At 45.7% G+C, this 25,026-nt stretch overlaps 1 protein-coding gene across 11 annotated transcripts in view; it reads right to left on the bottom strand.

The window, feature by feature from the left end:
* PLEKHG1 (pleckstrin homology and RhoGEF domain containing G1) overlaps window positions 1-25,026 on the bottom strand; it is a 229,386-nt gene that overhangs the window by 93,579 nt on the left and 110,781 nt on the right. For 2 of the 11 annotated variants that reach the window (XM_051854240.2, XM_051854241.2), the window contains one exon: window positions 5,625-5,732. The exons of 7 other annotated variants lie outside the window; for them this stretch is intronic. Coding sequence is in view for 1 of the 4 variants with exons in the window: in XM_051854239.2 (XP_051710199.2) it covers window positions 11,584-11,596 (13 nt within the window). In the remaining 3 variants the exon portion in view is untranslated. Of the gene's footprint in view, window positions 1-5,624; window positions 8,540-11,583; window positions 18,464-25,026 lie in introns of those variants that run through there. 2 more of the 11 variants (XM_051854239.2, XM_070073418.1) reach the window with 2 other exon arrangements.

Consider the following 25,026-nt stretch of genomic DNA (forward strand, 5'->3'; position numbering starts at 1 on the left):
ACCTCCAGAAGGGTCCTTCTGCCTTCTTTACCACTGTTACTTTGTCACAAGAATACAACATAAGAGCTATACTCTTAGCAAGTTTTAAAATATACAGTACAGTATTGTTGCCTATAAGCAAGACACTGTGCAGATCTCTAGGACTTACTCATCTCGTAGGACTGAATGTTTCTATCTTTTGCCGATACTTCTCTGACCACTGTTTGACTCTATTCTTCTGAGTTTGACTACTTTTGATTCCTCACATACGTGGGATTGTGGAACATTTGCCCTCTTGTCTCTGGCTTATTTCACCCAGCATAATGTCCTCTCCAGGTTCATCCATGTTGCCCTAGTGGGCAGGATTTCCTTCTTTTGTGCCAGCTGAATAATCCACTGTATGTATCTACTAATTTTCCTTAAATCCATAAGCCAAGAATGAAGACAGACCCTTACTTATTTTATACCATATAAAAAATAACTCAAATTAAATACTTAAACATAAGAACTGAACCTGTAAAACTTCTAGAAAAAAATAGAGGGGAAAGGGCCAATGCTGCGGCCCCAGCATCTCAGTTTGAGTCCCGGCTGCTCCTCTTCTGATCCAGCTCGCTGCTATGGCCTGGGAAAGCAGTGGAGGATGGCCCACGTGCTTCTCCCGTGTGGGAGACCCAGAGGAAGCTCCTGGCTTCTGGCTTCAGATTGGCCCAGCTTCAGCTCTTGCTGGAGTGAACCAGCAGATGGAAGATGTCTCTCTCTGTTTCTCCCTCTCTAACTCTGACTCTTAAATAAATAAATAAATAAATCTTAAAAAAAAGAGGGGAAAAGTTCTCGACATTGATTTTGGCAATGATTTCTTAGATATGATACCATAAGCATAGACAAGAAAAGCAAAAATAGACAAGTGAACTTCATCACACTACAAAGCCTCTGAACAGCACAGGAAACAACTGACAAAAATGAAAAGACAATCTATGGGATGGAGAAGACACTTGCAAACCATATACCTGACACAGGTTAATAGCCAAACTGTATCAATAACTCTTACACCCAATAGCAAACAGGCCAGCGCCGTGGCTCACTTGGCTAATCCCCCGCCTGCGGCACCAGCACCCTGCGTTCTAGTCCCGGTTGCTCCTCTTCTAGTCCAGCTCTCTGCTGTGGCCCGGGAGGGCAGCAGAGGATGGCCCAAGTCCTTGGGTCCCTGCACCCGCATGGGAGATCAGGAGGAAGTACCCGGCTCCTGGCTTTGGATCAGCGCAGGTGAGTGAACCAACGGAAGAAGACCTTTCTCTCTGTCTCTCTCTCTCACTGTCTATAACTATCTCTCTGTCTCTGTCTCTGTCTCTCTCTCACTAACTCTATCTGGCAAAAAAAAAAAAATAATAATAAAAACCCCAACAGCAAACAAAACAAATAACCTCATTAAAATATGGGCAAAGTAACCAAATAGCCATCTCTTTACAGAGGACAAATGGCCACCAGGTATACAAAAAAGGTGCTTAACATCACTTTAAAAAATGTTGTTACCACTGAAGAGTTAATGAAGAAAATATTTGTATAAGAACATCAAGAATGGGAAAAGATATTCTGCAACAGGCTTTTGTTCAAACAAGAGATGAGAGGTTGAATAAGGAACAAAGATTCCTTCAAGCTATCAAGTCTGATATTAAATACACAGATAATTTACCGCCTGGCTCCCGCATTGGTTGCTATGTTCTGAAATGGTCATGTCCTCCCCTAATTCATATGCCAAGGGCTCATCACCAAGGCAAAGGTCTAAGAAGGTGGAGCCTTGGGAGGGGATGAGGTCATGAGGGCTCGTGCTCATGAATGGGGTTAGTGCCTTTATAAAAGAGGCCAGAGGGGGCTTGCTTGCCCCTTCTGCCTTGGGAGGACGCGTACACGGTACTGTTTAGGACTGGGCCCTCATCGGACACTCCATTTGCTGGTGCCTTGTTCTGGGACTTCCCAACCTACAGAAAGATGAGCTGTGCAGCTCTGTAGTTTGCAGGTTGCCTGGTCCATGGCAGTTTGTTATAGCAGCAGGAATGGACTAGGACCCCAATCAATGGAAACCTAGAGGTACAAACACCTCAGCTGAGGGGTTCAGTAGCTAGTGAACGCAGCTAAGGCTCGAGATGAATTGCCTTAGCGAAGCAGTGACATGGGGCCCTTTGTTGAAAGGGGACCTAAGGAAATTTCCTTAAGCTTTTTATGCAAATGCAGCTGTGTTTTTACTTTGTTTGCTTGCTTTGTGGTGACTTGGTGTGGGGCATGAACGAAATTATTCCTCACTCTGAATGCTACAGAGGGAACCGCTGTCCACCAAATGTACTATCCCTGTTCCCTCAGTAAACAGAGGCTCAGCTGAGTGCATTTCACTGTGTCCATTGCCTTTAGATACAGCCATGTGGTCAAGTTCTCACCAATGGAAATGACCTCCGCCCCTCTAGGAATCCACCTCTCAAGACCTTAGACATTGTTCCGCCACATTCTTTTCCCCTTTCCACTGGAACCCAGATGTGGCAGGGCCCTGCCTTTACTATGAGATTGATACCAATGCCCTGGAGTATGGTAGAGTATGAAGAGGGATACAACCTTGCAGTCCCCAGGGCTGGCCAGGGGCCGGGTCACCACATGACAGTCTAGTTATTGTCAAACTGTATTGGAGGAACTTTGTGGGGAGAGCACCCTGACACATGGACGGATGTCCAGGCATCCTGGCTGCTCCCACCCTGCTGCCTGAGTGTTCCCAGCCAAGGCACCAGACCTGGGAGCAAGAAGCCTCCCAGAAGGCCCCAGAGCATCCCCAAGCCAGAGCCACCCATCAGGTCTCTTCCGAATTGCTGGCTCAGGAATCTTAAGAGATTAGATTGTTGTTATTGCAAGTCACTGAGTTTTAGGGTGATTTGTTTTACAGGGAGAGATAATTATAACAGATTAGGTTTGCCATAATCCAAAGGTACTTCAGAATGTTCATGGAAAACAGAATTCAAAGATTAATTAGGGCCTGGCAATGCATCATAGTGGGTAAAGCCCCCTCTGCCTGTGACGCCAGCATTCCATATGGGCATGGGTTCATGTCCTGGCTGCTCCATTTCCAAGCCAGCTCCTTGCTAATGGCCTGGGAAAAGCAGCAGAAGATGGCCCAAGTGTTTGGGTCTCTGCACCCACATGGCAGCCCTGGATGAAGCTCCTGGCTCCTGGGTTCAGCCCAGCTTGGCGCTGGCAGTTGTGCCATCTGGGGAGTTTCTCTGCTTCTCTGTAACTCTTTCAAAATAAATAAACCTTTAAAAAAAGTTAATTTTGGTGCAAAAAACTGAATGCATATGTGAGCAGTCTTCAAAAAGTTCATGAAAAGTACATATTAAGAAAAAAGTATACATGGATTTCAATTTTTTCACCAAAATAAAAATCTTTTAATTCTATTTCCATGAATTTTTTGAAGTTTCCTTGTACAATTGCTATGTTTTTATCAAAGTTATCTTTAAAAAATCCCCAATGCAGCCTTAAAGTTCTTATATGACTTTTAAAAAATTATATACAGAAAAGAAAAAGAAAACTCCAGAGAGGTTAGGTAAAGTTCTCAAGAATGAACAGTGAATTAGAACCTTCTAGTCCATTATTCCTTATATTTGGATATAGACTGACTAAATAGTAGGGTAGAAAAGGAACTTAGAGGCCAGGAAATGAAGAACTCAACGTAAGCTACTTGTCTAAAGCACATGGTACCATGTGCCAAAAGGGCCTATAGTGTGTGTGTGTGTGTGTGTGTGTGCACGCGTGTGCTGGGCAGGGAATGAACGGAACCCTAATCAATGTGTATAGGGAGAACAAACGTGGAGGAATGGCTGGCAATTCACCTGCAATGGGAGACTCTCCCTTCATCAGAGGGTTTGCGTGTACGCCCTAGCTCTGCACCAGTGAAGTTTGTATTGATCTCTAAATCTTTCATTTCCGTGCCTGGAAGTGAGGCTGTTGGATTAGGGGACCTCCCTGGCACCCACCTAACCTGACTCCAGCCCTGACACGACCAGCAGATCACTGGCTGCCACTACTGCAGTGTCCACTCCTAGCTGAAGTCCCCACACAAGCAGTGACCCCGTAAGAGCCAGGTCTGAGATGATGCAACATAGCATTGACTTGCAAAGGCTAAGAAACTGTGCCTTTCATGTGGATTGAGTAATAATCTATAATCCCACTTCACTCTGAACAGCACCTTCCTGTTAGTGTGAAAATAGCAGTCTCCAGGCAGCACCTAAACAATGCCAGTTGTATATACAAGCTCTGTGTGCATCAAACACACTCAGTTTCAAAAACATCTCTGCACAGCTGGGAGGGAGGCATTCAGCAAAATAACATTTTCTTAAAGAAAAAGGAGGAGGAAGAAGAGAAGAATGCCAAGTGACCAACAATGGCACTCTGCGTAAATAATCCTCCACAAAGCACATTACACATTTTCTCAAAAAAAAAAAAAAAAAAAAAAAGAGGAGGAGGAAGAAGAGAAAATGAAGTGCCGAACAATGGAGATCTTAGTAAATAAATCTATCCAGAAGGTGTAATACATAATGATTAAATTTCCTGTTCTTTAGGGAGTAAAGAACAGTCAGTACATACAGTTGGGTAAAATGAGTGGTTTAAAAAACTATAATATGATCCCAAGTTTAAAAAATGAGCCCAAGTTTGAGTCTAAAATGCTACTTCTTTATTATTAACATTAGAAAAGACTTAAAGGCTACATAATAAAATATTAACATTTCACCAAGCAGAAAGGATTGTTTTTTCCTTTGATTTTTATCTGTAGATATTTCTTTTGTTCAATAAATGTATTGCCTTTATAATCTGAAAAAGTTACCTAAGGAAATTAAAAATCATAACCTCAATTTGTATCAAATATTTAAATATTTTAAATGATAATAGTTTTTTCATATTTAACATGTAATTAATGCAAGTAATACCGGATATCATCTTCCAGAAATGTTAGTATCACTAAATTCAAATAATTAGTAAAACAAAATAAAATCAGATTCCAACAGTCAACAGCACCGAACACAATTCTTCCCTCCTTTCCCCTAATCATTGCCCCTAACAAAAGTATTTTTTATCAATAAATATTCAAAAATGGGAACTCTATTTACTTAGCCAACTTTGGTTGCCACTGGACCCAGACTAAACTTCATCCCTGCAGTTGCTAAGCATAAACTTCACAAATGTTTATTTTGTCCCTCCGGCTTGGCTTGCAGGAGCCTCAAGAAGAAAGCGTATTGAAATGTTGAGTGTTAGGTGCAGGGCAAGTTAGGACCTTAGATTTCTCTGGAGAGTCCCGGACGTGAGTTCTCCAAATAGTTCAAGCTACTATCAAGGAAAGATCTAAACTAAACCGAACCAGACAAAGACCCTTTAAGACAGACTGCAGTTCAGATGGAGAGGGAAACCCATCTCGGGCACCAACTCCATTGTGAGTCGGTGGCATCTGCAGCAGGGCAGTTGCACCGTCTCCAGCGGAGCCTCTGTCCCTGCTCAAGACCGGGAAGCTGCCCTGCGACAGCTTCTCGCTGCACGGACGTGTGCAGCCGCTCCGCAGCCAAGCAGCCAGTTAGCCCCAGCTTCCGTTCCCCGGACACATCCCCGCGGGCACCTACCTGCGCTCCACGGAAGCCAGCGCACATCGTCTGCCTTCCGCGGATGCGGTGACCTCACTGGGTGCTCCGTCAGGTTAATCAGGCAGCCTTTGCCAGTCCGCGCAGCGCCTTCCGCGGAAATATTGCATGAGTCAGCTTTTATCTCTCAAAACCCAACACACAAAGGCTTCACAAAAACCTGATTGGCAACTTTCTCGCTGCCTTTTTCCCCCTAGTGTGCAGACCACAGCCTTCAGCATCCGCGAGAGCCTCAAGTGAAACATGACATCATTCGATTGAGAAGCAGGACAATAGACAGCAGTGTGGGTGAGTTGGAAACGCACACTTCACTGAGCAACACCCTGCCACTTCCATTCTTTTGTGAACATCAAATGCAGCCCACACTCGCCTACGGCCGCTCTGCCTTTTCCCTCCTGGCTGGGGCCACCGTTCTCATTAAAACCTCACAAAATAAGCAAGCTCTTGGGAGCTCTGGTATTTTCAACTTCACTTCCTGAATTGTGAGCGCGTTTCAAAGCCAACAGACACATCTTTAGTGTCAGTTTTAAAGTGAAGTTTGGGGGTGGGGCGGAGGAGGAGGGGCGGAGGAACACCAGTTTGGATCATTAGTTTCTGTTAACAAGACAATATAGTTTTAAGGGAGTAAAGTTGAGAGTACATTAAAGGTTGACTTTTTCAAAACCTGTTTTTAAGAATCTATCTGAAGCTAAGTATCTAAAATTGAAACTTTGGGGAACAGCCAAGTACCACAATTTCATATTTATAAAAACTAAATAGGAAAGGCAGAATGTATCCAACTTCTATAACACTTCATGTAAGTAAGACCTCACATTGTTTGGGTTTTTTAAAATTTTATTTCCCTAAGGCCACCTGTCCATCTTAAAATGCTGTATCTATTTTTATCTAAAGATTCAAAAGATTTCTATTTGAAAAAGATATTGAGTTCTTTAGAGGAAGCACAAAAATGCGACTGAAAACTGATACCACTGCACCGTGCAACTAAAACTCAACATCTGACTTATGGCCATGTATAGACACCTAGAAGTCAATGCTTTCAAAGGATTAAAATCCTTCAAATAGAAGTTCCATTTACAGCGCTCGTTTGTGGTTATGGAAAATACCATCAGCAGAGCATCCTGAGAACGCCTGTCCCTTTCATGCCTACCAAGTGATTGTAAACTAACAACTAACAATTTGCTCTAATGCCTGTTTCCTTCCGATACGGTTGAACATACACAGAGTGACCTCACTGAGCCATGTGATGGCAGAAGAGAACTTGATGGGATCATTTCTCCCCCACAAAATTCACCAGTGTGATGACAGTCATGGCAAGGAGGATGCTGGAAAAGCAGTGAGAGACGAAGGGTGCTCCTTGGGCTCCCAGGGCTGTGTCAGCCCCCACCCTCACCCCCAGTGACCTCCACAGCGACCTGACTTGCCCCAAACGATGTCTGTGTGTCCACCATTCCAGTGCCCAGCCAGAGGCTCCCCCTTGTAGTGGGCCAGGAATCAGCTCCAGTCCCAGCCGCTCCCGTTCAGACTTCCACGGCCACGTGGGCTCTGAAGCAGCTGTATACGATGCCTACAGAAAGCATCATGCAGTCTCCTATTTAATTGTGCTCTTGTTGTCATTCCCCTACCCTGGGTTGCCAGCTGTGGGGGCAGGGAGCCTACACTGCAGATTTGCTATCGTGGTGGAAGGTACATGGGTCTCAGCTCTCAGATGCGGGCAGAGCACACACAGACTCCTGGCTGCTCCCTTACCCACCGATTTTCTGTGCATGTCCCTAGATCTCAGGTTAGCTACTATTATCTTCTAATGAAGAATCTGAGTTTTTTTTTTTTTTTTTTTTTTTTTTGCCAAGAAACATGGTTTTAATTGTTTTCTGTTTTTATTTATTTGAAAAGCAAAAGGAGAGACAGACAGACAGACAGACACACACACACACACAATTTCTCATCTGATGGTTTATTATCCAAATGTCTGCAACAGCCAGGGCTAGTCCAGGTTGAAGCCAGGATCCGGGAAGTCAGTGTGGGCTGTCCACATTCCCAGAGCATATATTAACAGGAAGCTGGAATAAGCAACAGAGCTGGACTTGAATCCAGGCACTCTGATAATGGGAGGCAGGCATCTCAAGCAGCATATTAATCTCTTAGCCAAACGGATAACCTAACAAACATACTCTTTTTTTTAATTAAAAAACTTTTAGGGGTGGCACTGTGGCATAGTAGGGTAAGCCTCTGCCTGTGGTGCCAGCATCCCATATGGGCACCAGTTTGTGTCCCAGATGCCCCTCTTCTGATTCAGCTCGCTGCTATGGCCTGGGAAGGCAGTAGAAAATAGCCCATGTGCTTGGGCCTCTGCACCATTGTAAGAGACCTAGAAGAAGCTCCTGCCTCCAGATTGGCCCCACTCCAGCTGTTGCGCTATTTGAGGAGTGAACCAGCAGATGGAAGACTGTTCTGTCTGTTTCTGTCTATAATGCTACCTCTCTCAAATACATATTTTAAAAAGCTTTTTATTTATTTGAATGATAGGCAAAGACACAGAGAGAAGGGGAGAAAGGGGCCGGCGCCGCGGCTCACTAGGCTAATCCTCCGCCTTGCGGCGCCGGCACACAGCGTTCTAGTCCTGGTTGGGGCGCCGGATTCTGTCCTGGTTGCCCTTCTTCCAGGCCAGCTCTCTGCTGTGGCCAGGGAGTGCAGTGGAGGATGGCCCAAGTACTTGGGCCCTGCACCCCATGGGAGACCAGGATAAGTACCTGGCTCCTGCCATTGGATCAGCACAATTCGCTGGCCGCAGCGTGCAGGCCGTGGTGGCCATTGGAGGGTGAACCAACGGCAAAAAGGAAGACCTTTCTCTCTGTCTCTCTCTCACTGTCCACTCTGCCTGTCAAAAAAAAAAAAAAAAAAAAAAGGGGGGGGGGAGAAAGGAGAGAAGGATAAAGGGAAAGGGGGGGAGAGAAAGAGAGAGAGTGAGAGAGAGAGTGAGCGTGAGCGAGAGTGCCAGTTCACATTCACTGATTCACTCTCCAAATGCTCATAGCAACAGGGCTGGGCCAGGCCAAAGTCAGGAGCCAGGAACTCAATCCAGGTCACCTACATGGGTGGCAGGGACCCAACCTCTTGAGCCATCACCTGCTGCTCCCCAGGGTGTGCATTAGCAGGAAGCTGGAATGAAGAGCAAAGCTGGAACTTGACCCCAGGCACTCTGACGGGGATGTGGGCACCCCAGGTGGGAGCTCCAATCACTGCTCCAGACACCCACCCCACGAAACAGGATTTTCCAAGGCCGTTTCTGAGACACACTCTACAGGATACCAGTAAAGAAAAAGCACAGCTGCTCTGAGTGTGGCTGGTGGGCATTTTACCAAGCTTCCCCACTGGGCAGGTGACAGTCCTAAAACACGGCTTTGACGTGACAGCACAGGCTACAGTAAGTCCTATGGGACAGCCATCTGTTAGTTCATCCGCAGTTCCTGCTGCACTCACACTGTCAATTTATGTAAGCAGAGACCTCTCATATCACTTGCAAATAACTGAATCCATCTCTAGGATGTGTCTATAGAAACGAGAAAACAGGCCAGTCTTCCTGGAGGAGGAACAGGAAGTCCCCATCATTTAAAAAAAAGTCACTTCCTAGAAGTCAGCTATAGGGCCTGGACTCTCACTACCAAGTGAGGGTCCCTTATCTGAAATGCTTGGGACCAGAAATGTTTCAGATTTTAGATTTTTTTTTTCAAAGTTTGGAAGACATGAGATATCTACAGAATGAGATATCTTGGGGCTGGGACCCAAGTCCAAACATAAAATTCATTTACTTTTCACATATAAAGTACAGAATAATTTTATATAATCGTAAAATAATTTCGTGCATGGAAAAGAGTTGTATGGTGTAGCCTCGCCTACTTGCAGCATCATGATGGCGCTCAGAAAGCTCAGACTTTGCAGCATTTCAAGTTTTTGCCTGGGGATGCTCCGACTGTGTTACACACCGGCTCCTTTTGGTTGAAGGTAAAGCCATCAGTCAAAACTCTAATACCTGCTGGGAAGCCTTCTGGAGTCTATGGCACAGTGGTGTGGATTAGCCTGTCAGTCCTCCTAAGGAGCTCTCCAGAGCCTGGAAGGAGACGCATGGGTTTGTCCAGTAGGGCCGGGGAGCAGGAGTGGGGGATGCAGTGGTAGCTGGTCCCTCCAGGGACCCTGTGTCCTCACCTCCTGGAGACACTCTGCTGTCTCTGCACCTGGCCAACAATCCCAGGGAGCTGGGCAGTGATGGAGACAGGAGGAAGGGAAAGCTGTGCACACATCTGGGGGGCAAGGGAGGATTTGGCTTCATCTTATAACATCAGATGAGGCAGATTTAGAAAAGAATCTTACATTCTCAGATTCAATATAGACATTATTAGGGGTGTTGAGAAACACAAAAATATTTCACACACAGCGCATTGCATTTCAATTTAACTGCTGGAGGAAGCACTGTGGGAAGGGGGCCATTCACCTTGTGATTTAAAATATGGCCATTATGACGCATTTTCCAAGACAAAGGATAAAGTCAACTGTTTTCTAATGCATGCTGACTCAACATTTCTAATGTATTTTTAACCTACTAGAGCTTTTTTCTTTAAAAACAGAAAGCATGAGATTACATTTTCTAAGAGCATACCACAGAATACAAGCAATACACATTAAAGTCAGCTACATGCCAAAAAGTGCCACACAGCCCCAGTAACATCCCTTAGAAGGACACAATGACTTTCCTCCTCAAGGTACGAGCCAACGGACTAACACTCTCTGTGTTTTACTTGCTATTAAAAAATCTATACTCATTGGCCGACGCCGTGGCTCACTTGGCTAATCCTCCACCTGTGGCACTGGCACCCTGGGTTCTAGGCCCGGTTGGGGCGCTTGGTACTAGTCCTGGTTGCTCCTCTTCCAGTTCAGCTCTCTGCTGTGGCCCGGGAGGGCAGCAGCGGATGGCCCAAGTGCTTGGGCCCCTGCACCCGCATGGGAGATAGGGAGGAAGCACTCGGCTCCTGGTTTCGGATCAACGAAGCGCTGGCTGTGGCAGCCATTAGGGGAGTGAACCAACGGAAGGAAGACCCTTCTCTCTGTCTCTCTCTCACTGTCTATAAATCTACCTGTCAAATAAAAAAAAATCTTTACTCGCTTCTCTGGGCGGCCTATTCTATACCCAGAAAATGTCACCAACTGCAAATTCTGCCTTGCTTTGTTATACAGAGCAAACCACACACACACACACACACAGATGTACACATATACACAGTTGTGCTCCCACAGATAAGCACACCCACTAATTTCAAAAGTTTGTGGAAAATGGAACTAAAATTTATGTTTTTCTTTTTGCAAAAAGTTTGAAGTACATGCATTTAAGAGGGTCTTCAAAAAGTCAAGGCACAGAATGAAGACTATGCACAGATTTCAAACTTTTTGCATCTAAAACTTTTCTTTAAGTTTTATTTTCAATGGACTATTTGAAGTACACTTAAATTGGTACTTTGTCAAAAAAAAAAAGCTAACCCGATTTTTTTCCTAAGAACTAGTTTCAAGTAAAATAATTTTAGTGACAAGTGAGTTTGTTGTGTCAAATTGCAAAGTATTTACTCTCAGCAAAAGACACAGGTCCAAGGCAGACAAAAGCACTCAAGTACAGGAAAGATTAAATGACAGTATTTTTGGTTAGTCTTGGAGAATTGAATCTAACAATAGGAATCAAAATATACATACTAAATAGTTACCAGTACTCAAATTGTCTACCTGAAAATATAGTTTCTTTCATCTTCTACTGCATTAAAATGCCGGCACTGACACAGGATCAGAAGAATTTTAGAAAAAAACCAAAACCCATTGCTTATAGCACTGTTTACATGCCCTTCTACCCGCTGCCTTGCAATGCATTTACGACTTAACTTTCCCATCATACTTGCATACCTACCACCAGCCTGCATGACCCGAATCGAGAAGGCCTGGGGACACACACCCTGGGATTCCGAAACCTTGCTCTGTGTCAGGAGTTCCTCTGTAGTCTCATTTCTGTGCTGCTCACACAATCGTTAGCTCTATTTTCCATTCTGTTCTTTAATTAGGATATTTAGTCCTTATTTTCCAAAGATGATGAAATCAAGCGTCAGTTATTTCTGCACTGAACAATTTTTAGATATCAAGCAAGCAAATATGTTACAAATAGCCTCTTGCATTCTCAATAATCTCCAAGCCCCATCTCTAAGGACACCCTTGGAGGACTCACTGTGCTAAGCACAATGAGAGAATTATCCCTGGAAGAATGCAGTCTGCTTCCAGACACATTCTTCTCCAGGAGATAACACGCATCTAATCCATTCATAACTAAAGGCATTCAACACAATCTATACTTTTTTGAAAACACTCTAAAAATGTTCTTGAACTTGCAGAAGGGACTTGGATGCTCTGTTGAAATCCTGCATCGGTATTTCCCAAAACAATAATTAACGACTCTGTTCCAGTTTCGGAGTTACAACTCTCAAGGCTGAAAACCTTTACGTGAGCTTTCTAAGTAACTGCACGTGGTGGCAAGGAGAGAGGCAAACCCCATCTGCTGGTTTTTCCTCCTCTTCTCTGGACGCAGCTCCAAGGCTGCGATGGAGCAAGGGCGAGGGCTCAGCTCCACATGTCACAGCGCTGGCCCCTTCCCCTTCAGCAGATCCAGCGATGGTGGGTTCGGGGTGGGGAGCAGCTCTCCAAAGCAGTGCAGGAGTGGCCATGAGCTTGGAGGCAGACACACAAGTTGGTTGGAATACACAGGGGTCTCTGGGCTGGCCGGGACCCTCCCCCAGCAACTATCATCCTTTAGGGTCATGATAATCAGCTTCTCCCCCATTCCCACAGCCACATTCAACGTCACAGTGGTTGACAGCTTAACCTCTAAGATGCGTGATCACAAACAGATGAGTTTGTCTTAGGGGAGACTATATGAGTTCTGGAACAGAAGTGGGGTGGTTGGAGCTCCTACGTACTTGGCCCAAGTCAGGGGACAATCCCATCCAGGCAGACATTTGCATGGGGCCAAAGACACACTGCCCTTCGGGAAAGCAGAACGGATTCCTTGGTAAATGAGCTGGGATGATGTTACTTTCCAGGATTTCTGGTTTTGTTTTTTTTTTTTTTACTGTAATGAAGGCCATAAGAGCCACCATCCTTGGCATTACTGAGCTAACTACAAGGGTCTGATCTTTCCCTTCCAGGACTTCAGGGCCCACAGTGACAACCTGCTGACCTTTCTCCCCTTCATGCCTTCTCTGGACTTCCACAAAGAGCATCCACACTATTCACCTCCCTTGCTGCAACCTGCTAATCCCCAGCTTCCACGCTGGTGCAGTGAATGGACGTTGCCTCCTTGGAGCTCCTACCAAGGAGGACTGGCCAAGCCTCAAACAAAAACTGACAGCTGTGACGAGGGCTGTGCAGTTATGTGGGACACTGTGGTTGTAAACTACCCAGATTGTGGACAGAGGCATTTGCTCTGTTTTTCTTAATTGTTTTACCCACTATTCCCAAACTGTCCTTCCAGTCACACTGAAAGTGGCTGGTAACTTTATGTTGACAGTAAACACCAGCTAAATTAGGCTGTGTTCACTTAGAGTTCCCATCCCAGTCTTAAAGAGTAAGCCCAGTTGAACTCACCTTTCATCTTATACTTAATTACTTGGTCTCCAAGCCGAGTCAAACTTGCGGCAAGTTTTTGTGAGTCTAAGCACTTGCCTAATTCCCAGTTCCCACAGAGGTACATGAAGCAACTTGTTTATGTTAACAGAACAAAGGGAAGAGAAAGAGGGCTCTGTTCTACTGCAGGTTTAATCTTAACTAGGTCAAGAAACAAGTGCAGCCACATTTATTTCAGGTTATTCTGAATTAAAATGATCAACTCCCTTACAAGCATATGGGAGAAGAGACAAAGAAGGAGAAAAAGCCAAAACATTACTAGCCGTAGTCTGAGAGGTGGGCTTACACGTGGGTTCCTTCTGTACCCACTTGGATGTGGTCTCATTTTCTTGAATGAATTTGTATAATGTGTAATTAGGACAGAAGTGAAGTCACATGTTCCACAGCCTCCATATGCCCCCAGCCCTGTTTTGTCCCTAGGCGTTCACCTGCCCCCCACCATCCCCACTTCCTGGGTGGCTGGTGACCAGACAGGGGTGGCTAAGGGGCGGCACTAATACTATGAGGCATCCCCACTTCCTGGGTGGCTCATGGACTATGAGGCAGGAAAGGAGGGAAATGGGGGGTTTCTTCTGCACAGGTGTTCAGCACTGGCTGCATCCAAGGCAGCACCTCCATGGCAGAGGCCTCACTTTGTTTCCTAACTATGTTGTTTGCTGGTCCCCTGGGGGCCCTCCTGGCATGTCCCAGCCAAGAGCAGTGAAAGCTTAGGCCCCCTTACCTTAGCCACACCCACACCTTTCATGAGCCTTTCACATGAACCAGCTGAGCTAATTCAGTTCCTTGCCAGGTCCCTGGTTGACACCATTTCACACTAACTTCAGAATCTTGTGCCAGAAGAACTGATGGCAGGTAGTCAAAATGCTGACCCCAGCTTTTTTTTTTTTTTTAAAGACTTTATTTATTTAATTTATTTATTTATTTATTTATTTATTGGAAAGGCAGACTGACAGTTCTTCCATCTGCTGGTCCACCTCCTACATGGCCACAATGACTGGAGCTGGGCCAGGCGGAAGCCAGGAGCCTGGAACTTCGTCCAGTCTTCCATGTGGATGCAAGGGCCCAGGCATCTGGGCCATCGTCTGCTGCCTTCCCAGGTGCATTAGTAGGAAGTTGGATCAGAAATGGAGCAGCCTGGACTTGGGATGCTGATGTTACAAGCAGAGGCTTAACTCACTGTGCCACAATGCCTGGCCCCGCCCCTAGCTTTTTCATGGTGCTATCATGCCAGATGTTGGCTCCTGTTTGATTTGTGACTTGCTTGATTGAGGTCAACAAAATATTGTTCTAGGCTATTTTATGCCAGAAGCATAGTTTGAATTTGATACCTGCTACTGAGCAGCTGTGTGTGCCACCCACTCTTTTAGGCACTAAAGATACAGCAGTGCCAGGAAAGCAGATAAAAACCGTCTGCTTTTATGGAGCTTATTTTCTAACAGAGGATGCATAGATGGATGAAAATCTTATGTTCATGGTCTGCAAATATTGCAAAGATGTTTTCAGGTGCTCTAAAATAATTCTTCATGTGGGGTTTGAATGACCACTCACAACACCTCACTATCTGGTCTAGGCTCTGCTTGGATACAGTTTGTAACCACACATCCCATCCCTGCTCAATTTTGGAGATAGTTCTAATCTTTACGGTACTTTCTCACATAAAACCTGAGTTCTTTAAATTTTTTATTTATGTACTTTCTTGGAAGGCAGAGGAGAAAGAGAGAAAGAGAGAAAGAGAGAGAGAAAAGAGAGAGAAAGAGAGAAAGAGAGAGAGAGAGAAAAGAGAGAAAGAGAGAGAGAGAAAGAGAAAGAAAGAGAGAGAGATCAAGATTTGCTGGTTCATCCCTCAGAAGTCTGCAACAGCCAGGGTTGGGCCAGGCCTAAGATGGAAGCCAGGAATTCAGTACAGTTCTCCCATGTGGGTGGTAGGAACCTAACTATTTGAGGAATCACCTGCTGCCTCCCAGGGAGCACATTAGCAGGAGCCTGGAATCAGGAGTGGAGCCAACCCTTGAACCCAAGGACTCTGACATGGGATGTGGGTGCCTCAAGCATCCTAACCACTACATCAAACACTTCCCTCCTGAGCTGAAGTTCTTTAAGGACCACTATAGGAAAGTACAGGAGAAATCACATCTCAGCTCCATGGTGTCATTCCTTAATTATTTGAGAGATGCTATTGGGCTTCTCATACGTGTTTGCCTCTTTATTCAAATATTTATTAATTGCCTGAGTGATTCCTGGAGGCAGGGTTCAACTGGAAGGGGGCCTACAAAGGAGAGTTGATCTTTGTGGTTGCACGTGTCTGAGATCTTACTTCCCTACTCCTTTCACCAAAATATTTTCAGAATCTTTACAACCCTCATGCCAACTACCTACTGTGAAAAATGCTGGAGATTTACCATTTTTAGAAAATATCCACTGGAAAAGAAATGTTCCCTTTGCTCCTCCCACGTCATCCATTCAGGTACAGTAATAATAGCACTCTGTCCTCCAAGAGTATGGAGTGTGGCCAGGCAGACACAGAATGACCACCTGAACTGGTTGCTCCAGGAGATGTGCTCAGGCACTATGAAAGCCTGCAAAGGCAGTGTGAACCTGCTCTGGGGCATCCAGGAAGGCTTCCTTGAGGAAGGGCTGTGGGAACTGATGTCTGAAGGCTAAGAAAAAGTCAACGAAGGCAAGTTAGGTAGAAGGAAAAGAGAGTACAGGCTGTTTTACTTCTGTAGGCATAGGCTGCTGGTACACCTGGCATTGTACCCACGCTGACCATACAACCTTGACTGATTTTTTCTGAGAAATGTTTGCAGATATGCTGTAACATACCACAAGTGCTATGTTTGCCATGACAATGTCCCTTCTAGAAATTGTCTTCTTTCCTGCTGTACTCAGGGGCGAGCCACCCTTTAATCTGTACACACCAGTTTCCTCTCTTCTCTGCTTTCTTTCCTCCTGCAGACACTGGGCAGAGCTGCTCAAGCTGTAACCATGACTCTGCTGTTGCCTAATTACTTGGACTGGATCCTTATAAGGTGTGGTTAGAGTAAATCACAATGTAAACTTCCCTGCCTAGCATGTCATCTAGGTATAATCACATTCAAATAAACATCAAAGGAGCTCTAAAAGATGGGTCACTGAAGGACAGATAGGAGGGAGGGCATGGTGGTCACTGCACTCAGTTTGTCTTGATGCTTGTACTGACCAGGTGCATTTGAGCCTGCGTGTTTCCCAGGACCAGTGGCTGCCTGTCCTGAGGAGCCCCATGAGACTGCCAGGAACAAGCACCCAGTTGCCAATATGACTCCAGACATAAGACACCTATTTAGAAGTCTCTATACATTAGGGTGTAACAACAAGGCAAACCCAGTGAATTAAGGTGCTCTCAGAGTGTCGAGGAATTAGGTTTTCACAATGACTGTTGGTGATGATCCTAGTGATTTAACAATAAAAACCCTCCCAAAGCTGAACTTACTCTATTCAATCTAAGCCATCATTTACTGCTTCTAAATGGACGTATGGAAAGGACACAAGAACCAGAGTTGAGATTTGTGGGATCTCAGCTCTTCTGGACAGCATCGTCATCTTGGCCATGCATCTCCCATTTTCGACTAGTAGGACTAGAACTCTGGAGTTTCCGACACTTAGAACTTTCCAAGTCTACAATCCCAAGATGTTGTGATTTGGGATGACATGTCAATACTGTGACCGCTTCTTAACTCTGCAGACAGTCTCTCCTGAGGTCCTGAAGTTGAGGGTCTTAAACGTGGTTCCATATGATAGTCTAGGCTGCTTTCATACAACCATGAGAGTCAGAATTGGGGCAAAAATGGGAGTATGCGGTCTTTGTAAAAAGGGAATGGCTTGAAATCACCTATAATTCCATACATGGCCAAATTTATGGCAGACATCTCCATTCAAATTATCAATAGAAAAACTCCCTACAACACTTTTCAGCATCATCATCATCTACTAGGAGACTCTCGTCTAGCACTCAAATCATGCCCTTTGCTGACTCATTGGTATCATCTCCACTCCTGCAAAATCACATTCTGGAGCTGGAAAGCTGATTAAGCAGCAGCCCATTGTACCACAAGGAGGCGGTTATAAGCTGTTGGCTACCTGATCTAAGATACCACTGGAATATTCTCGCAGCAGCTGAGTATCTGTACAACTACAAAACTTACATACCATTATAACACACAACTAATGTAGAGTGTGGCTTGTTCTAAACTATGCCAGGAGCTCTTATCCCTTAAGTTTGCATGTAGATACAATGGTTAGAACACATTCACTGTACAGGGGCTGTCCTAGGTAAACCTTAATAGAGGTTGGGTTGAGCCTGGAAGACTGGGAAGTTGCCCTCCAACCTGGCTGACCTGCTTTGATTGACTGGCTGACTGAAGATGATTTATAAGGGGACTGGCTAAGACGGCTCCTGGAAAAAGATCCAGATATTTTTCAGGCATGCGTTATAGATTCTGTGCGGGTAGTTGAGGGTGAGGCTGGGGTAAGGGAGCTGATAGTAGGGATAGTCTCGGCGGAGAAGAAGGGTTGGAAGACTAGAAGGATGGGCAAAGCTTGCGGGTCTGGAGAAGTTCTGGTGTCTGATCTCGCTTGTGGCTGGCCCTCATCCTGGCCTCACCATCTTATGGGCAGCCCGTGAGTGCCCTAACAAAGAATAGACTGGCTGGCAAAAAAAAGAAAAAGCAGGAGCTAGAACGATGATAACATCTGAGGCAACTTAGCTGTGGAGCTGGACCCTCTTAAAGAGGAGAGTGGTGGTGCATTTCAGCAGTGTGGGCACCATGGAGGAACTCCCCCAGGGAGCATGGGAGCTCTGAAGGTCTCAGGGCAGGTGTCCCTGGAGGATCAGCAGTCTGGGGTAAGGGTGGGGAAGGGGCAGGCAGACAGCAGGAAATCAGGAGGCACTGCCCAGGAGCAGAGCAAAGAAAGTGAGAGCCCATCTTCGTGCTGGTGGCAAAGGATGAACGATAAGGCAAAGTCTGCCCTGTTAAAGTAACTTCACCTGTACTCCTGGGGCTACTAAGGTTTGTCCTGAGCCAGACTTCCCCAGGAGTCATGAACTGAGGCTAGACAGGCAGAGAATGGCTAGACAGACTTGTTTTTTGGTCAATGCTTCCTTTAAATTTCTTTAAATTGATGAATCAGGTAAAACACTTAGGATATTTTGCATAAAAAGTTTTTTTGGGGGGGGGCTTGAGAGACCTAATCAGAAAAAAAGAATAAACATCATTTACCAGTAGGCTAACATTTGCACTCAGCACCAATGGGCAGAGCCTAGCTTGCTCACTTCACCACAGTCCCCACCACTCCCTTTAGCACGATACTCTCCTCCTCTACTCCTCTCCATGATCTGTCTGGCCCTTGAGGTATGACTCTGCACTATACCCGTGGACACATTTAGACACTGCCCATTATACATAATGGCAAGAATAATTTATTTCACTCCAATTTGTAAGCCGTATGAAACTAAAACTAAAAATATCACTCGACGTTCATTACTGGAAGCAAGAAAAAAGCAGTGCTGTAAGACCCATCTTCCACATGGAAAGATCCGGTGAGGGAGAGGGAAGACTCGTCCCAGGGGAGGGGTGGGAGACTACTCCTGGCAGGTCAGGAAATCGGAATTGTCTTTACCCTTTAGGCTCAGGAACTCTTGGTTTCTTTCTCCTATTCTTTATGTTCCTCAAGGTCTCTCATCCTACCAGTTCTTTTACAAATCTACATTTCAATAAAACACAGAATTTGCCCAGGTGTTCTATGAAAGAATTAAGATACAGGAAGCAGTTTAATTGGTAACCCTGTCAAACTCAACACTCAGATGAAGGTGCCACAGTTTTTGACATTTAAAAGTCTCAGAGCATCAGACCAAACCACACCTCCAAAGAATGACAGACGGAACCGCTGGCAGCACTCGGGGCTTCTGCCATGCACCTGCCTTCCTGCTTTTGATGCTCTTCTGAGACATAAGCCAAGATCCACTTCAAATGCCAACATTTAGACACTATGTCCTAAAGTCATAGATACTAGTTTTTTCATGGCCTTTTTTAAAAAAGGAGTGAACATTTGGTGCTATGGTTAGGATAATCATTTGGGACACTCAGAACCCATGTCCAGTTCCTGGGTTCAAGTCCTGGCTAACCCTGCTTCCTATGTCCTGCTAATTTGCATCCTGGGAGGTAGCAGGTGACGGCTCCAGTACTTGGATCCCTGCCAGTCTTGGGGAGACCCTAGTTGAGTTCCAGCCTCTGTTGGCCTGGTCCAGGCCTGGCTGTTGTGGGCATTTGGGGATAGAACCAGTGGATAAGAGAATTCTGTTTTTCTCTCTCTGTCTTTCAAATAAGTAAACTAAATTTATACAAAAAACCCAAATAAATAAGACAGAAGGCTTAGAATCGGAGACTGGCTTCACGAAAACAAAAAACTGTGAAACTGGATTTGTGGGCACAGCGGTCTGCAAACTCGGCTGTGCACATATGTCCCTCATACCGATGGCAGATGACCCAGGCTGCAGGCGCGGGTTAATCTTCAGCGTTTTTTTTTTGGAAAGGAGAAAAGCCACCCCCAGCCCCGGCATACCATACCAGCGTTTCTTTCTTTCAGAACCCTGGAGACAAAACATCCAACAGACAGGGGCCTCTGCTTTGTGAGATCTTCCCAGTGGAAGGGCGGAAAAACAAAACCAACCACTTTCTCCCAATGTTGATGTGGAGGACAAAGCTAAAGGCTTAAAGCTCCCCTCAGGGAAAAAGCGACCGCAGAGGAGCCGGACCAGGCCAGTCTAGCAGCCCTCAGGCTGCCTCTCCACTTCCACGATGGCCCGGGCGCCCACCCGCTTGCACCCACCTCCCATCTCCGAGGGGCCTCCTTCGCAGGGAGGAGCCGAGCCAGGGCTGGATTCAGGGACCCCAGGCAGCCTCCTGCAAAATCCCATGGCCAAGAAAGTGTTAGGGTAGGTAGGGAGTCTTTTCTATTCGGAAAAACCCCACTCCATCCTTTCACTTTATAATTCGTATTCATCCATTTTGTTTCTTTCAAAGGTGGAGAGAAGAAGAGAAATCTCATTTGCTGGTTCACTCCCCAGATTTTCTCAACAGCCTGGGCTGGAGGCAGGCAGAAGCCAGGAGCCAGGAACTCCATCTGGGGCTCCCCTGGGGGTGGCAGCGACCCAAGTACTTGAGTCAGCACCTGCTGCCTCCCAGGGGGTGCACCAGCAGGGAGCTAGAACTGGGAGCAGAGCTGGGAGACAAACCCAGACACTCTGACATGGGGTGTGGGCATCCTAGGGGTGTCTTCCCTGCCCCAACAAACGCCCACCCCCATGATCTCATTCCCAGGAAGTTCCTCTGAAGACACGCTAAATCACGGTATAGGAAAATGTGTGCTCTGATGCATCTCCCCCAAATGTACTTTGGGCCGGCGCAGTGGCTCACTTGGTTAATCTTCCGCCTGTGGTGCCGGATTCTAGTTCCGGCTGCTCCTCTTCCAGTCCAGCTCTCTGCTGTGGCCCGGGAGGGCAGTGGAGGACGGCCCAAGTCCTTGGGCGCCTGCACCCACATCGGAGACCAGGAAGAAGCACCTGGCTCCTGGCTTCGGATCGGCATAGCTCTGGCAGTGGCGGTCAATTGGGGAGTGAAGACCTGTCTCTCTGTCTCTCTGTCTCTCTGACTAATTCTGTCAAATAAATAAAAAAAAAAAACACCTCCCTTCTTTAAAAAAAAATGTACTTTGTCTCCCATTTTGCAGACATTCGGGGATTTCTATCTATTCATATGTGTTATTGCATCGGTTAATGTAATGGCGTTGACAGATGAAATGAGCTGTGGAGGGCACACACTCTAACCCAGCCTTTCTCCAGGGTGATCTAACAGCTCCTGAGTCACTGCTATGGACTCAATTGTGTCTCCGGAAAATCAGATGCACAAGCCCTAATTTCCAAAGTTACTGTACCTGGATGTCATTAAGGTTAAATGATGTCACCAGAGTGGCTCTAGTCCCAAGGGACTGGTGACCTTAGAAGAAGAGATGTCAGAGCTCTGTTCTTATCTTCACACAGCAGGCTAGGTGAGGACACAGACGGAAGGCAGCCTCACCAGAAACCAGCCCTGCCAGCACCCTGGTCTGTGCCAGCCACCAGATCTGGGAGAAAACAGATACCTGGAGTTTATGCCACCCAGTCTGTGGTATGTTGTTCCAGTAACCCAGCCTGGCTAAACACCACCATCTGCCGGATTCTCAACAAGCTACCAGACTGCCGGGCCCTGCCCAAGAACACCTGATCAGAATTTCCAGGGATGGGGGCCAGGGACGGGTGCTGATGACCCTGGAATTCTGTGCAAAGTAGAGAACCATTGCTCCAATGGAGGTCAAGGCTGCCTCCAGCCCTCTACATCCATCCCTCAACCTCCCCTAATCCCAGCATCCCAAAGAGGAAAAGTCTTGATGGGTTCAGTGATAAAGGAGACTTCAAACTCTTCACAGCAGGTACCCAAAAGAGGAATAAAGGACTCTAATTAGAACCAGCCAGGAATCATGTGGGGTCCAGGGTATTTCCATCACGAGAAAAGCCACATCTGTCTCTAGACTTGAGCTTTTCTGCAGGAACAAGAGGGGCCCTTGAGACTTATACGAGATGCTGCCCATCTCTGCTGGAAAGAGACCAGGTACCATGAAGAGTGCATTTCCATGGGGAACCTTTCCTGGCCTCTGGGCCAGGGTGGAGGTAGCTGGTTGGGCGCTAGGGATTTGCCCGTGGGATCCTTGCCATCTCTTCCCCCACCCCCATCAAAGAGTCCATTGAGATTCATTTTCAGCATCCTAACAGGTAAATAATGGAATTGGATCATCAACTATTGAGGATACTTTCAACTCTGAAGTTCAAGGGCTGAGAGAAAGTCAATATTTGCTATCATTGCACTTGAAGTCCTTTTTAAACTCCTCATGAAAATGTATGCCCCACCTTCACCAGCATGAAGGTTCCACTCGACAGCCAGAGTAAAAAAAAAATTGAAATTCATTTTGTTGTGTTGTCAAAGATAATAATCAGATATTAGGAAATTCAAAGGCACCAAGTACATACACTGTCTTATGTAGAAAAGTGGCATGAAATACGCAAGCCATCAAAAACCAAGGTGTGAACCTGGAATCACATATTATTTGCAGAGCGACCTGTTCTCTGGAGGGCGAGGCTGGTGTACAAGTATCTTTCTGCTAACCTGGTGCACAGGCCTTGCCAGGTTAGAGAGCCACAGCTATGCCACAAGAATGTGACCATACCCCGCAAGTCAAGTAAAATTTTATCAAAACCCTGACATTTTCTAGACCAGTTTCTTAAAAATATTATAAAGAAGTTGTTCTTTAAGTAAAACAGAGCTCTTCTGATAGAATAAAATTATGCTTTAAGTACCGACTGAGTCAAAATCTAAGATCCCAGGGTGGGCTACCTGTATCCTGACCTGCTTTCATTTTGAACGAAGTTCTGGGAAGGAGCGAGGTAAGGCGAGGAAGGCACAGCGTGGTTTTCTTATCATGAGACTGGAAACCTGGCGGCTTGATGTCTCTCTAAGTACACTGGCCATTTTCTCAGCTACAGGCCTACCCAGGAAGAGGGAAAACCATGAAGAGCAAAACACATTCCTGGGTGCTTATGAGATTGATTTTTGCAGATGCAAGCAAGAAAAGTAGTATTTACAGTGAGAGGTTCCCAGTGCCCATACACAGAGCCTTTGACAACCATTGTGTTGTCAGTTGTGTGTGCATGTGTTTTGTTTTTAAGATTTATTTATTCATTTGACAGGCACAGGGATAGAGTGAGAGAAACAGAGAGAGATATCTTCCATTTGCTCATTCACTCTTAATACCTGCAACAGCCAGGAAGCCAGGAGCCCAGATCTCAATCCATGTTTCCCAAATAGGTGGTAGTGACCCAAGGACTTGAGCCATTACCTGCTGCCTCCCAGGGTGCACATTAGCAGGAAGCTGGATTGGAAGCAGAGGTAGGACTCAAACTCAGCCACTCTGATACAGGATGCAGGCACATCCCAAATGGTGGTTTTACCCACTGCAACACAATGCCTGTCCCATTTAAAAAAAATGTGTATTTATTTATTTGAAAGGTCAGTTGTGTTTTTGAAGTAGAAAAAGATATTCATGTCTCATCTGATGAGAATTTAAATTTTAAAAGTATAATGGCTGAATTAGTGACACCAATAGGCGAGTTATGGAGTACGATATACCTTATTTCAAGTCTTGGACCTAGTACCTTACTACTTATATTTCATCCCCATGGGTCATACATGGCATCTAACAGGCACCCAATTATATGAGTTTCTTTCCCATTATAGACAGACAATTGTCAAAAGGTTTAAAAGAACCTCTAACATGGAGAAGTCTGGAGCAATCACAGGTCTAAGATGCGTTCCCACAGCCACATGGGTAATGGCAATCCACGCCTTCCTAAAGAGTTCCTGAGTATTCCTTTAAGATTCTGCTCCCATGCAATCCAGAGATACACTCCAATGTGAGCTTTCCTAGCAATACAAATGTTCAGCATCATTTATGCATTATCTTCTTTGGCAAGTATTTAGGAACATTTTTAATATACAGGTAAAGTACAGGAAATAAAGGTATTTAACCTATAATTTCCATCTTCAAAGCTTTCATGATTTTTTTTAAGAGATAAGCATGCAACTGGCTAATCTGCATGAGTGCTTTCTAAGTGCCAGGCACTGTGCTAGACTTTAGACTAATTTCCCTCATTCTCTTCAGAAACAAGACTCTCTTGGGACAGCATTGCTACCATCTTCCTTTTATGAATGGAAGGACTCAATGTGCAGCAAGTCCAAGATTGCTTGAGTGTGTGATGCTACAAAGTGGAGACATCTGGATGCAAATCTAGATAATCAGATTTCAGAGCCTGCCCTCTTAATTGCTATGCAATTCTGCACATTTACATCATAGATATATAGAATCAGAGAGTTTGGATATATGCCTTGGGGATGAAGAGGAAGCCTGAGAATAAACCTACTTACTATAAATCTTTGCTTTTATTGAAGAAACCGAAGCCTACAGTGAGGATCTCCCAAGGTAATCAAGCCCCATAATTCTTTTTATTTATTTATTTATTTATTCATTCATTTATATTTATTTTTTGATAGGCAGAGTGGACAGTGAGAGAGACAGAGAGAAAGGTCTTCCTTTGCCGTTGGTTCACCCTCCAATGGCCGCTGCGGCCAACGTGCTGCGGCTGGCGCACTGCACTGATCTGAAGCCAGGAGCCAGGTGCTTCTCCTGGTCTCCCATGCAGATGCAGGGCCCAAGCACTTGGACCATCCTCCACTGCACTCCCGGGCCACAGCAGAGAGCTGGACTGGAAGAGGAGCAATCGGGACAGAATCTGGCGCCCCGACTGGGACTAGAACCTGGTGTGCCGGTGCCGCAGGTGGAGGATTAGCCAATGAGCCACGGCACCGGCTGAGCATCGGGATCACCCGAGAGATACTTAAAGCACAGCCTGCTGGACCCCATCCCAGGCTGTCTGGTTCTGTGGGGCTAGAGTGGTCCCGAGTACTTCTAACAAGTACCTGGATGGTTGATGCCACTGGTCCTGGGGACACACTTTGGGAATCAGTGACCTACTCAGTCTCCGACATATCCCAGAACA

The sequence above is a fragment of the Oryctolagus cuniculus genome, chromosome 5, assembly GCF_964237555.1.
Source record: "Oryctolagus cuniculus chromosome 5, mOryCun1.1, whole genome shotgun sequence".
Lineage (NCBI taxonomy): Eukaryota > Metazoa > Chordata > Mammalia > Lagomorpha > Leporidae > Oryctolagus > Oryctolagus cuniculus.